This window comes from Mustelus asterias, chromosome 4, assembly GCF_964213995.1.
Source record: "Mustelus asterias chromosome 4, sMusAst1.hap1.1, whole genome shotgun sequence".
NCBI classification, from domain to species: Eukaryota; Metazoa; Chordata; class Chondrichthyes; order Carcharhiniformes; family Triakidae; genus Mustelus; species Mustelus asterias.
In genome coordinates, this window is record NC_135804.1 from 79,732,462 (window position 1) to 79,745,032 (window position 12,571).

The 12,571-nt window shown below is 45.4% G+C and overlaps 1 protein-coding gene across 1 annotated transcript in view; it reads left to right on the forward strand.

The window, feature by feature from the left end:
* LOC144492806 (serine/threonine-protein kinase 26-like) overlaps positions 1–12,571 on the forward strand; it is a 50,307-nt gene that overhangs the window by 16,436 nt on the left and 21,300 nt on the right. Inside the window, exons 3-4 of the mRNA XM_078211266.1 lie at positions 11,142–11,250; positions 11,341–11,498. Coding sequence (XP_078067392.1) covers positions 11,142–11,250; positions 11,341–11,498 — 267 coding nt within the window. The remainder of the gene's footprint in view (positions 1–11,141; positions 11,251–11,340; positions 11,499–12,571) is intronic.

The window sequence follows — 12,571 nt, forward strand, 5'->3', positions numbered from 1 at the left end:
ACTCAGGTCTGACTTCTGTAATTATAACCCAGTGCACAAGCTCGAAAGAAAACCTATCTGACGCTTCCTGCCCATCTTTTAGTCTCTTGACCTCTGCCTCCTGTTCAGCTTTTTAAACTGAATATGGTCGTCTTTCTTCCTATTTCCAATCATATGTGATTGTTTGTCCTAATGGAGAAAGATAGACACAAGAAGATTAAATTGTCTGTCATTTAAACGTGGAAGGCACAGAAAAGGTGGCGGTTTGGTACTTAATCATACTATTACTATTTTGTTGGTGTTTACCCTCCAACATCCCAAGGTTTCTCCCCTTGTCGTTCTTGTGTTTCTGCACAGGAGCTGGATATCCAGCTAATCTTTCTCTTTGGCTGGCTGTCACCTTGGGCTGTTCCCTACCCAGTACAGTAACCCAATCCAAAGGGGGAGAATTCTCTGGATGTTCATGCAGGTGGGATTCTCCAGTCCCGCTGGCAGCGCACCCCCTCCCAGATTTTGCGGCATGGTGGGGTGAAATCAATGGGAAATCCCATTGACAGTGGCAGGACCAAAGAATCCCACCGCCAATGAACAGCAAGCCACCTCCCGCCACCGAGAAACACAAGCCTGGAAGGCCAGAGAATTCCTCCTAGTGTCTGCTGCAGTTTATCATTGACTTCTTTTGGATCCAAAAGAAGCCCCTGCAATGTTGTAGCAGGGCATTATTATCATCATCATCATGAAGACATGTCGAAACCTTACAAAATAAGCCAGCAATGTATTTAAAGTGATAGAGCAAAGAGTGATTTCCCCTTTGAAATGACCTGTGTTTGGGGGAGGTGACCGGAGCTAAATTAAAGTTTAAAGTTAATTTAATAGTGTCAGCAGTAAGCTTACATTAACACTGCAATTAAGTTACTGTGAGAATCCCCTAGTCGTCACACCTGGCGCCTATTTGGGTACACTGAGGGAGAATTTAGCATGGCCAATGCACCTAACCAGCACGCCTTTTGGAATGTGGGAGGAAACTGGAGCACCCGAACAAAACCCACGCACACACACAGAATGTGCAGACGCCACACAGTGACCCAAGCCGAGAATCGAACCCAGGTCCCTGGCACTGTGAGGCACCAGTGCTAGGCACTGTGTCACCATGCCAAATTATCTCTGGTGGTCTCTGCTCACCCAAATTGTGATGTGGAGATGCCGGTGTTGGACTGGGGTAAGCACAGTAAGAAGTCTCACAACACCAGGTTAAAGTCCAACAGGTTTATTTAGCAACAATAGCTTTCGGAGTCTCAGGCTCAGAAGGAGCCTGAGACTCCGAAAGCTAGTGCTGCCAAATAAACCTGTTGGACTTTAACCTTGTGTTGTGAGACTTAGAAAACCATAGAACCATAGAAAATTACAGCTCAGAAACAGGCCTTTTGGCCCTTCTTGTCTGTGCCGAACCATTTTTTGCCGAGTCCCACTGACCTGCACTTGGGACCATATCCCTCCACACCCCTCTCATCCATGAACCCATCCAAGTTTTTCTTAAATGTTAAAAGCATTTACCACTGTATCCGGCAGCTCATTCCACACTCCCACCACTCTCTGCGTGAAGAAGCCCCCTCTAATATTCCCTTTAAACTTTTCTCCTTTCACCCTTAACCCATGCCCTCTGGTTTTTTTCTCCCCTAGCCTCAGTGGAAAAAGCCTGCTTGTATTCACTCTATCTATACCCATCAAAATCTTATTCACCTCTATCAAATCTCCCCTCATTCTTCTACGCTCCAGGGAATAAAGTCCCAACCTATTCAATCTCTCTCTGTAACTCAGCTTCTCAAGTCCCTGCAACATCCTTGTGAACCTTCTCTGCACTCTTTCAACCTTATTTACATCCTTCCTGTAACTACGTGACCAAAACTGTACACAATACTCTAAATTCGGCCTCACCAATGCCTTATATAACCTTACCATCACACTCCTATTTTTATACTCGATACTCCGATTTATAAAGGCCAATGTACCAAAGGCACTCTTTACGACCCTATCCACCTGTGACGTCACTTTTACGGAATTCTGTACCTGTATTCCCAGATCCCTCTGTTCAACTGCACTCTTCAGAGTCCTACCATTTACCCTGTACGTTCTACTTTGGTTTGTCCTTCCAAAGTGCAATATCTCACACTTGTCTGCGTTAAATTCCATTTGCCATTTTTCAGCCCATTTTTCTAGTTGCTCCAAATCCCTCTGCAAATTTTGAAAACCTTCCTCACTGTCCACTACACCTCCAATCTTTGTATCATCAGCAAATTTGCTGATCCAATTTGCCACATTATCATCCAGATCATTGATATAGATGACAAACAACAATGGACCCAACACCGATCCCTATGGCACACCACTAGTCACAGGCCTCCACTCAGAGAAGCAATTCTCCACAACCACTCTCTGGCTTCTTCCATTGAGCCAGTGTCTAATCCAATTTACTACCTCCCCATGTATACCCAGCGACTGAACCTTCCTAACTAACCTCCCATGAAGGACTTTGTCAAAGGCCTTGCTGAAATCCAGGTAGACAACATCCACTGCCTTTCCTTCATCCGCTTTCCTGGTAACCTCCTCGAAAAACTCTAATAGATTGGTCAAACATGACCTACCACGCACAAAGCCGTGTTGACTCTCCCTAATAAGTCCCTGTCTATCCAAATATTTGTAGATCCTATCCCTTATCACACCTTCCAATAACATGCCCACCACTGACATCAAACCTACTGGCCTATAATTTCCCGGATTTCTTTTGGAACCTTTTTTAAACAACAGAACAACATGAGCCACCCTCCAATCATCCGGCACCTCCCCCGTGAATACTGACATTTTAACTATGTCTGCCAGGGCCCTTCTTACTTCTTACTGTGCTTACCTAAATTGTGATGTGGAGATGCCGGCGTTGGACTGGGGTAAGCACAGTAAGAGTTTTAACAACGCCAGGTTAAAGTCCAACAGGTTTATTTGGTAGCAAATGCCATTAGCTTTCGGAGTGCTGCTCCTTCGTCAGATAGAGTGGAAATCTGCTCTCAAACAGGGCACAGAGACACAAAATCAAGTTGCAGAATACTGATTAGAATGCGAATCTCTACAGCCAACCAGGTCTTAAAGATACAGACAATGTGAGTGGAGGGAGCATTAAGCACAGGTTAAAGAGATGTGTATTGTCTCCAGACAGGACAGCCAGTGAGATTCTGCAAGTCCAGGAGGCAAGCTGTGGGGGTTACTGATAGTGTGACATAAAGCCAACATCCCGGTTTAGGCTGTCCTCATGTGTGCGGAACTTGGCTATCAGTTTCTGCTCAGCAACTCTGCGCTGTCGTGTGTCGTGAAGGCCGCCTTGGAGAACGCTTACCCGAAGATCAGAGGCTGAATGCCCATGACCGCTGAAGTGCTCCCCCACAGGAAGAGAACAGTCTTGCCTGGTGATTGTTGAGCGGTGTTTATTCATCCGTTGTCGTAGCGTCTGCATGGTTTCCCCAATGTATCATGCCTCGGGACATCCTTTCCTGCAGCGTATCAAGTAGACAACGTTGACAACGTTCTGCACACATGAGGACAGCCTAAACGTGATGTTGGATTTATGTCACACTATCAGTAACCCCCACAGCTTGCCTCCTGGACTTGCAGAATCTCACTGGCTGTCCTGTCTGGAGACAATACACATCTCTCTAACCTGTGCTTAATGCTCCCACCATTCACATTGTCTGTATCTTTAAGACCTGGTTGGCTGTAGAGATTTGCATTCTAATCAGTATTCTGTAACTTGATTTTGTGTCTCTGTGCCCTGTTTGAGAGGAGATTTCCACTCCATCTGACCAAGGAGCAGCGCTCCGAAAGCTAATGGCATTTACTACCAAATAAACCTGTTGGACTTTAACCTGGTGTTGTTAAAACTCTTACTGTGTTTACCCAAATTGTGCCAGGCCAGGCTTGGGCTACCAGCTGGTGTCTGCCTGTGGAATTATGCTGCCCAACTCTGCATTCTGACAAAGAATGGGTGAGGTGCCATAAAATGCAGAAAGAGCAAAGCCAACAGCTGAAACATAGGGCCCGATATTGCCAAAAGTTTGGGCGCGAAATCATGGTAAAGTTGGCGTCGGGCCTAAAACGCGGGCCGGGCCAGACCCGATCCAAGGCCAATCACGCCTTTACCAACGGCCGATCCGGGCGCTGATCCGGCGCGTGCCTGAATCGGCCAGCGGGCCGATTTAAATGCAGTTGCATGCATCTGAATCGGCCTAATGAAGCCCGCGCCCAACTTACCCAAGGATTCCCACTTTACGAGGCTCCGATCCGATCAGCACCTGCGCATTTACCGTGTTGCTGAATTCAAGTCCGATGGGGCTTCAACTCAGCAACTGAACCGCCGAATCGCCCCCGACCACCCTTCGCGGACCGCCCCCGCAAACCACCCCGGCAGCACACCCCCCCCCCAGATCGGACCACCCTGGGACGCAGGCCCCCCCCCCCCCCCCCCCCCCCAGCTGGGAAAGTCAAAGGCAGTGCAGAAAGCAGTGCTGTCAGGGCTGCCTTTGGCTTTCACGCTCGGGCGCGCTGAGTGCTGATGGCTTCGAACTGCGCATGCACAGTTCGGTGCTCCGACAGATGCAAATGCACTAGGCCCTGCCCACTGGACCCACGCCGAAAAAAGGCGTATGGGGGCGCTGGAGCGTGGATGCCGGGCGCGGGTCTGATTTACGACCGCACCCGTCACTTAGAACCAATTTGGTAAAATCGGCCCCATAGTTATTCCCTCTTCCCATTCAAACTCAGCCCCACAGACCCCCACACAGCCGGAAAGCAGCAAGTGGAAATTGCTTTGCATTGATTACACTGCAGCTTCTGGGGCTTTTTGTGTTTCCTGATTGCTTTGTGGTCACAGAGAGACTGAGGAAATAGCTCGCCAGTTTTTAATACATTGTGTAAGTGATTGTGCAGAAAGACGTTGGGTAATAAAAAGGGCGGTAGAGATTGTGTTATTGCTTGTAAATGCTGCTTCATGTTTGCTGGTTGTTTGAGGGGATTGGTTCCTGACTGCTGGCTTTCCCCAAGGAGAGTTGGTGGGGGTAATGCTCCCCCCAGGGTGCAGCTTTCCAGCTGTGTTAGGGTCTTTCAGCTGTCTGTAGGGCCAAGTTTGAATGGAAAGAGATAGCATCAATGACCATGATTCAGCTGCTGGGTTAACTCCTTCCACAGCGTAAGGCACCCAGTGTTTTGCCCAATTTGTCAATGTGATTGTGAAACTCAGAACTGTAAACTTTGCACGCCCTCTAGCAGTGATTCAGAGTAGTGAAATTAGTGAGCCATATCTACTCACTGTAATATTGATTGAAACTAGCCCATGCCCAGTGAATTCCTGTTGATACATTTCTAATTAACGGTGATATTGGTTTTCATTCATGTTTACTTGATGTTTAAATGCAGAAGCGGGTGAGTTATGACTCCACATTCATTGCAGATTTGGATGCAAAAACTTAACACAGACATATTGTCGAACTGTTTGCATTGAATTTGTGCTATCTATTTGGTATTTGAAGTGCTCCTAAATATATTTGCATGTGTATTTTGGATTTGAGACTTTCATGGAGAGCATGTTTAGTTTTGGCCTCTATGTTCAAGAAAGAATAGACTTGCATTGGAGGTAAAGCAGTGAAGGTTCACTCGATTGGTCCCTGGGATGAGGAGGTTGTCCTATGATGAGGTGCTGAGTAAATTGGGTTTATATTCCCTGGAGTGTAGAAGAGTGAGAGTTGATACCATTGAAACCTATAAGATTCCGAGGGGGTTTGATAGGTTAGATACAGATTGTTTCTGCTGATTAGGGAATCTAAAACACGAGGATGCAGTCTCAGGATAAATGGACAATCATTTAAGACTAAGATGAGAAATTACTTCTCTCAAAGGATTGTGAATCTTTGGAATTTGCTACCCAAAGATTTGTGGATGCTCCAGCAATGGATACATTTAAGGCTAGGGCAGACAGATGTTTGGTCTCTCATGGAATTAAGGGATATGGGGAACCAACAGGAAAAGTGAGTTGAAGCCCAAGATCAGCCATGATCATATTGAATGGTGGAGCAGGCTTGATGGACCGAGTGGTCTACTCCTGCCATTATTTCTTATGTTCTGAATGTGGTCACCCCATAGCTTAATGATTTACAGGCAGAGAGAGGGATTGGCGACCAGCAGGCAGGCCGGAGTTCCCTTAGTGCAGTTCCCACCAGTATTCTGTTCTGCACAGTGATGAGGATGATGGTTCCTCTGGGGAAGCAGCCATCGTAAAGTCCATGGCTAGCTCAACTGTACGCGAGGAAGTTAGGCAAAGCAACAATGATAGGAGATTCAATAGTGAGGGGAACAAACAGGCAGTTCTGTTCTACAGATGTGAATCCCAGATGGTTTGTTACCTCTCTGGTGCCCAGGAGAAGGCTGTCACTGAATGGCTACTGAACACCCTGGAGGAGCGGTGGCGAAGGGTGGGGTGATGAGGAGTTCAGGAGATCTACAAGTAAAAACAAAGGGGGAGGAGTGGCCATATTGATTGAGGAAAATATTACGGAGGGAGGAGGATGCCCCAGAGGGGTGCTGGACAGAACCTTCTTCATTCGAGCTAAAAAGCAATGGAGACACTAGTACACTCCATTGGGTTTCTTCAAAAGGCCACCAACTAGTGGGAAGGATGTAGGGGAGGAGGTTTGCAAAAATATTACAGATCGATACGAGAATCATAAATCAGTGATAATGGGGGACTTCAATTGTTCAAAAACAGATTAGGAATATAATTGTATAAAGGACAGAGAGGGGAAAGTGTTTCTTAAGTCTGTTCAGGAAAATGTTCTGGAGAAGCGTGTTTCCGGTCTAATGAGGATGTAGACATTGCTGGATTTGCCTCTGGGGATTGAGGTGAGTCAAGTGACATTTGGGGAACAGTTAGGGGGTAGTGATCCAATTCTCACGGCATTTAGATCAGCAATGGCAAAAGTCAAGGAGCAATCCAGAATAAAAATAGTTAACTGGGGGATGGCCAATGACAGTAGGGTGGGAATAGATCTGGGCCAGGTAAATTGGAATCATAGATTGACAAGCAACCATGGCCTGCCTTTAAAGAAGAGATTACAAGTACGGTTGAGATGCATTCAGATGAGGGAGAAAGATAGGATAAACGAAGCCAGAGCTCCTTGGCTGATGAAAAAGAGAGATGAAGCAGAAAAAGGATACAATAGATGTCAGATTGATAATATAAATGAGAACAGGTGGAACATAGGAAGTTCCAGGGGGAAAGTGAAAAAAGTAATGAGAAGTAAAGGGAGAGTATGAGAAGAGAATGGCAGCTCACATAAAAGGATGTCTAAGACTTCTATGGGCATATAAAGAATAAAAGATCAGAAGGAAGAGAAATGGGGCTGGTTAGGAAACAGAAGATTAACACAAGGATGTAGGGGGCATAGCTGACATATTAAGCAAGTACCTTGCATGTGCTAAAGTCATAGTGCACTACCAGAAGGACGTGGAGGCATTGGAGAGAGTGCAGAGAAGGTTTACCAGGATGTTGCCTGGTATGGAGGGTCTTAGCTATGAGGAGAGATTGGGTAGACTGGGGTTGTTCTCCTTGGAAAGACGGAGAATGAGGGGAGATCTAATAGAGGTATACAAGATTATGAAGGGTATAGATAGGGTGAACAGTGGGAAGCTTTTTCCCAGGTCGGAGGTGACGATCACGAGGGGTCACGGGCTCAAGCTGAGAGGGGCGAAGTATAACTCAGACATCAGAGGGACGTTTTTTACACAGAGGGTGGTGGGGGCCTGGAATGCGCTGCCAAGTAGGGTGGTGGAGGCGGGCACGCTGACATCGTTTAAGACTTACCTGGATAGTCACATGAGCAGCCTGGGAATGGAGGGATACAAACGATTGGTCTAGTTGGACCAAGGAGCGGCACAGGCTTGGAGGGTCGAAGGGCCTGTTTCCTGTGCTGTACTGTTCTTTGTTCTTTGAGGAGGTAATTGCGACATTAAACTAAAAGTTGATAAAAAGGAGGTATTAGAAAGGCTGCCTTCACTTAACAGTTGATAAGTATTCAAGAGAGGGTAAAGTGCATTTGAGGATATGGTGGCACAGTGGTTAGCACCGTTGCCTCACAGTACCAGGGGCCCGGGTTCGTTTCCTGGCTTGGGTAACTGTGCGGATCCGGTCTGCATGTTCTCCCCGTATCTGCATGGCTTTCCTCTAGATGCTCCGGTTTCCTCTCAGTCCAAAGATGTGCGGATTAAGTGGATTGGCCATGATAAATTGCCCCTTAGTGTCAGGGGGACTAGCTAGGGTAAATGCATGGGGTTATAGGGATAGGGCCTGGGTGGGATTGTGGTTGGTGCAGACTCAATGGGCCAAATGGCCTCCTTCCACACTGTAGGAGTCTATTTTATGATACTGAGGGAAGTGAGCATGAAAATTTCAGAGACTGGTTATAATCTTCCAATCATTCTTAAATACAAGGGTGTTGCCAGAGGACTGGAGAATTTCAAATGTTACGCCCTTGTTCAAAAAAAGGGTGCAACCCAGCAACTACAGAGCAATCAGTTTAATCTTGATGGTGAAAAAGCTTTCAGAAGTGATAATCTGGGGCAAAATGAACAGTCACTTGGACAAATGTGGATTCATTGGGGAAATCCAGCTTGGATTTGTTAAAGGCAAATTGTATTTAACTAACTTGATTGAGGGTTTTGATGAGAGAGCAGAGAGAGTTGATGAGGGTAATGTGGTTGGTCTGGATTCCATGGAATTCCAAAAGGCATTTGATAAAGTGCTGCACAACAGAGATGTGAGTGAAGTTAGAGCTCGGGTAAAAGGAACATTGGCTGCATGGGTACAAAACTGGCTGAATGACAGGAAACTGAGTGGTGGCAAACGATTGTACTTCATACCAGAGTCCATGACTACATTAAACATATTGACGTTAACATGGTCTAGACCCGTTAAAATCCTGAATCCAATCATATAGATCTCACTGGTCCTTCGCACCTCCGAGATAAATAAGTATATGGTGAGATTCTCTGGGAATCAGGATTTGGATCTCTGCTTTTCTTAATTTCTATTAATGTCTTGTGCACCAAGATCCAGATCACAGTTTCAAAATTTGTAGATGACACAAAGTAAACAAGTATTGTGAACTGTGAGGAGGATGGTGACACACTTCAAGAAGATGCAGACAAGGTTGGTGGAATGGGTAGACAAATGGAAGATGAAATTCAATGCAGAGAAGTGTGAACTGGTGGATAAATGAAGGGATGCAGTATAAAATAAAGGGTGCAGGAGCAGAGGGACTTATATGCACAAATTATTGAAGGTAGCAGGACAGGTTTAGAAAATAATTAATAAAGCATCAGGATCCTGCGCTTTATAAATAGAGGCATCAAATATAAAAACAAGGAAGTTATGATAAACCTTTATGAAGCACCAGTTCAAGCTCAATTGATGCATTGTGTCCAATTCTGAGCAACATATTTAAGATGCGAAGGCATTGAAGATTTACAAAAATGGTTCCAGGGATGAGGGACTTCAGTTTATGTGGATAAATTGGAGAAGCTGGGGCTGTTCTCCTTGGAGAATGGAAAGTTATGGGGAGATTTGCTAGAGGTATTAAAAAACATGAGGGGCCAGGACAGAGCTAATAGGGAGAAACTGTTCCCATCATCAGAAAGGCGAAGAAGCAGAGGACACAGATTTAAGGTGACTGACGCAAGAAGCATAGGTGTGGTTAAAGTCTGAAATGCACCTTCCTGAGAGTGTGATGGAGGCAGATGAACTGAATAATTGACTGAAGAGAAAAAACTAATTTAGGCAGCCATTCATTTCAACACACAAGGGCAGCCAATTATTACATTATCAACATGATGTACATTCAGTTGTTGTTTCTTGTAAATGCATTGCTAGGCAACACACTGTGCTAGATCTGAGGTATTGTCTCACCTAATGTGTTATTACAGTGCTGATCACTGTAATGTGAGTGCAGTGTAGAGCAATGCAACGAAGGCAATGCAGCACTCCCTGATTACTGCACTGGAATGTCAACCTGGACTATATGGAGCTGGTCTCAAACTCACTGCCTTCTAACTGAGCTGAAAGTCCTACCAATTGATTCATAGCTGACACCTATATTATAACAGTAACTTCACTTCAAAAATGCTTTGTAAAGTGCTATAGAAATGTAAGTTTACCATTCCTTTCTAACAGAGTTAATAGTTGGGATGGGCGGGGAGGGGGGGGGAGGTGCTAAAGTACTTAGGAGAGGCTGCAGAAGCTGGTAATATTTATCTCGGCGGTGCGAAGGACCAGTGAGATCTATATGATTGGATTCAGGATTTTAATGGGTCTAGACCATGTTAACGTCAATATGTTTAATGTAGTCATGGACTCTGTAGCAGGATGGGCTGATATATGAGCAAATTTGAGAAAGATGAATACTTGAAGGAATGCTCAATAGGCAAGGACTGGAATTCTACTATCCTGCCCACCACGGGAATCGGAGCAGGCAAGGGGCAGACCACGGAAAGGTATATTGAGCTCGGGCAGGATTTTATGATTTCGGGGCGAGCAAGGCTGGCTTTAAAATCCCAGTAAGAAGTTTAACAACACCAGGTTAAAGTCCAACAGGTTTATTTGGTAGCAAAAGCCACACAAGCTTTCAGAGCTGCAAGCCCCTTCTTCAGGTGTGTTTACCCCAGTCCAACACCGGCATCTCCACATCATGACTACCATAGACGCTTTAAAATCCCACCCAAGGTGTGCGAGGGATGGTACGAGGATATTTTCTCAAAATGGTCAGACGGACCTTAGTCACGAAAGGTCTCTTTTGACTTTCATGGATGTTGTGTTAAACTCATTAAGCTGTGTTTTTGCAAGGGACACACTCTCAGACCTGCTGGTATTCCTTACATTAGTGTTGTAATAATTGCCTCTGTCACTTGGACTTTCTCAAGTCTTCCAGCATCTTGACCAATCTTTGTGCTTCCTCAAAGATCAAGCTGGTGATCCACCATGACACTCAGTTGGATCTGCATATCTAGAGCAGTTAGAAGATGGATTGGACATTTTCAGACAAGTTGCAGGTTTTTAATGAAAGTTTCTCTTCCAGCTCCAAGCAGGGCCCTTCGACGAATTCCAAATTGCGACCATGTTAAAGGAGATCCTCAAAGGTTTAGACTACCTGCATTCAGAGAAGAAGATCCACAGGGATATTAAAGGTAAAGCTGGGAATCAACCAGGTCTCTGATGTGTGTAATGTGGTGTGAATGTTTTCTTAACCTTTTGTCTTCCTTCTCTTGCTCCTGCAGCTGCCAATGTCCTGCTATCTGAGCAAGGTGATGTTAAATTAGCGGACTTTGGTGTGGCTGGTCAGCTGACTGACACACAGATTAAAAGGGACACCTTCGTTGGCACGCCATTCTGGATGGCACCAGAGGTCATTCAGCAATCTGCTTATGACTCCAAGGTAAGAGTATGGCAAAACAATGGCTTGCAACCCCACAGCAAGGAAACAGGCCATTGGGCCCATTATATCTGTACCAGCTTTTTGCCAACAATTCAAAGCTAAGTCCTGCTTTTTTTCATGCCCTGAATTGCCCTCCACTTGAAATATTTATCCATTCTACCCTTACAAACTATAAACTGCACCAAATCCTGTTCACCCATCCCTGCCGTGCTGCCTGACCCACACTGAATCTCGTGACCCCGCTGTTTTAACATGCTCATACTGCTGTGCAATTCCTTCTGTGCTCTCGCCCTCTGTCCCCCTTCTTCTCTCTAACTTCCTCCAGCCCCACAATCCCCTATCATCTTCTAATCCCCAATTGGTGGTCACGCCTTTAGCAGCCTAAAGCTGTAAACTCTGGAATTCCTGCCCTAAGCCTCTCTATCTCACCCTCTTCTTTTAAGATGTTCCTTAAAATCTGCCTCTTTTACCTGTCCAAATATCTCCATACATGGCTTCAACGTCAGATTTCTTTGGACCTTCCTCAGAATGACTTATCACATTAAAGGCACTATTTAAATGCAAATTGTTGTTCAGATACTGGACTCTTCAACCACTCAGTGTGAAAAAATATTCCACATGCTGGAAATCCTCAGCGTAATGACATTTCTCCTAATCTTTCTCTGTCAGTGACCGTTTTGGATTAATGACCTCTCGTCACTGATTTTGTAGCTGGAGGAAGTAGTCTCCCCCCTGATTACTTTACCTAATTTTAAACAGCCCGCCACCCCGCTGTTGTTGGGATAACTAGGCAGGAGCAGGACACAAGCCCATTGGCTTCTCCAGGCAACTGTCAACACTTCAGTAAAGGTGGAACAATTTACATTTGTACAGCAGTGTTCACAACCTCAGGAAGTCTAGTATCGCTTTCCAATCAAGGAAGCCCTCTTGCAGTGCAGTCACTGTTGTATTATAGGAAATGAAGCAGTAAATGTGTGCACAGCAAGATCCCACAAAGATCAGTGGCCATATTGACTTTTTGTTAGTGATACTGGTTGAGGAATAAGTACCTGACTGTTATCACATCGCTCTCT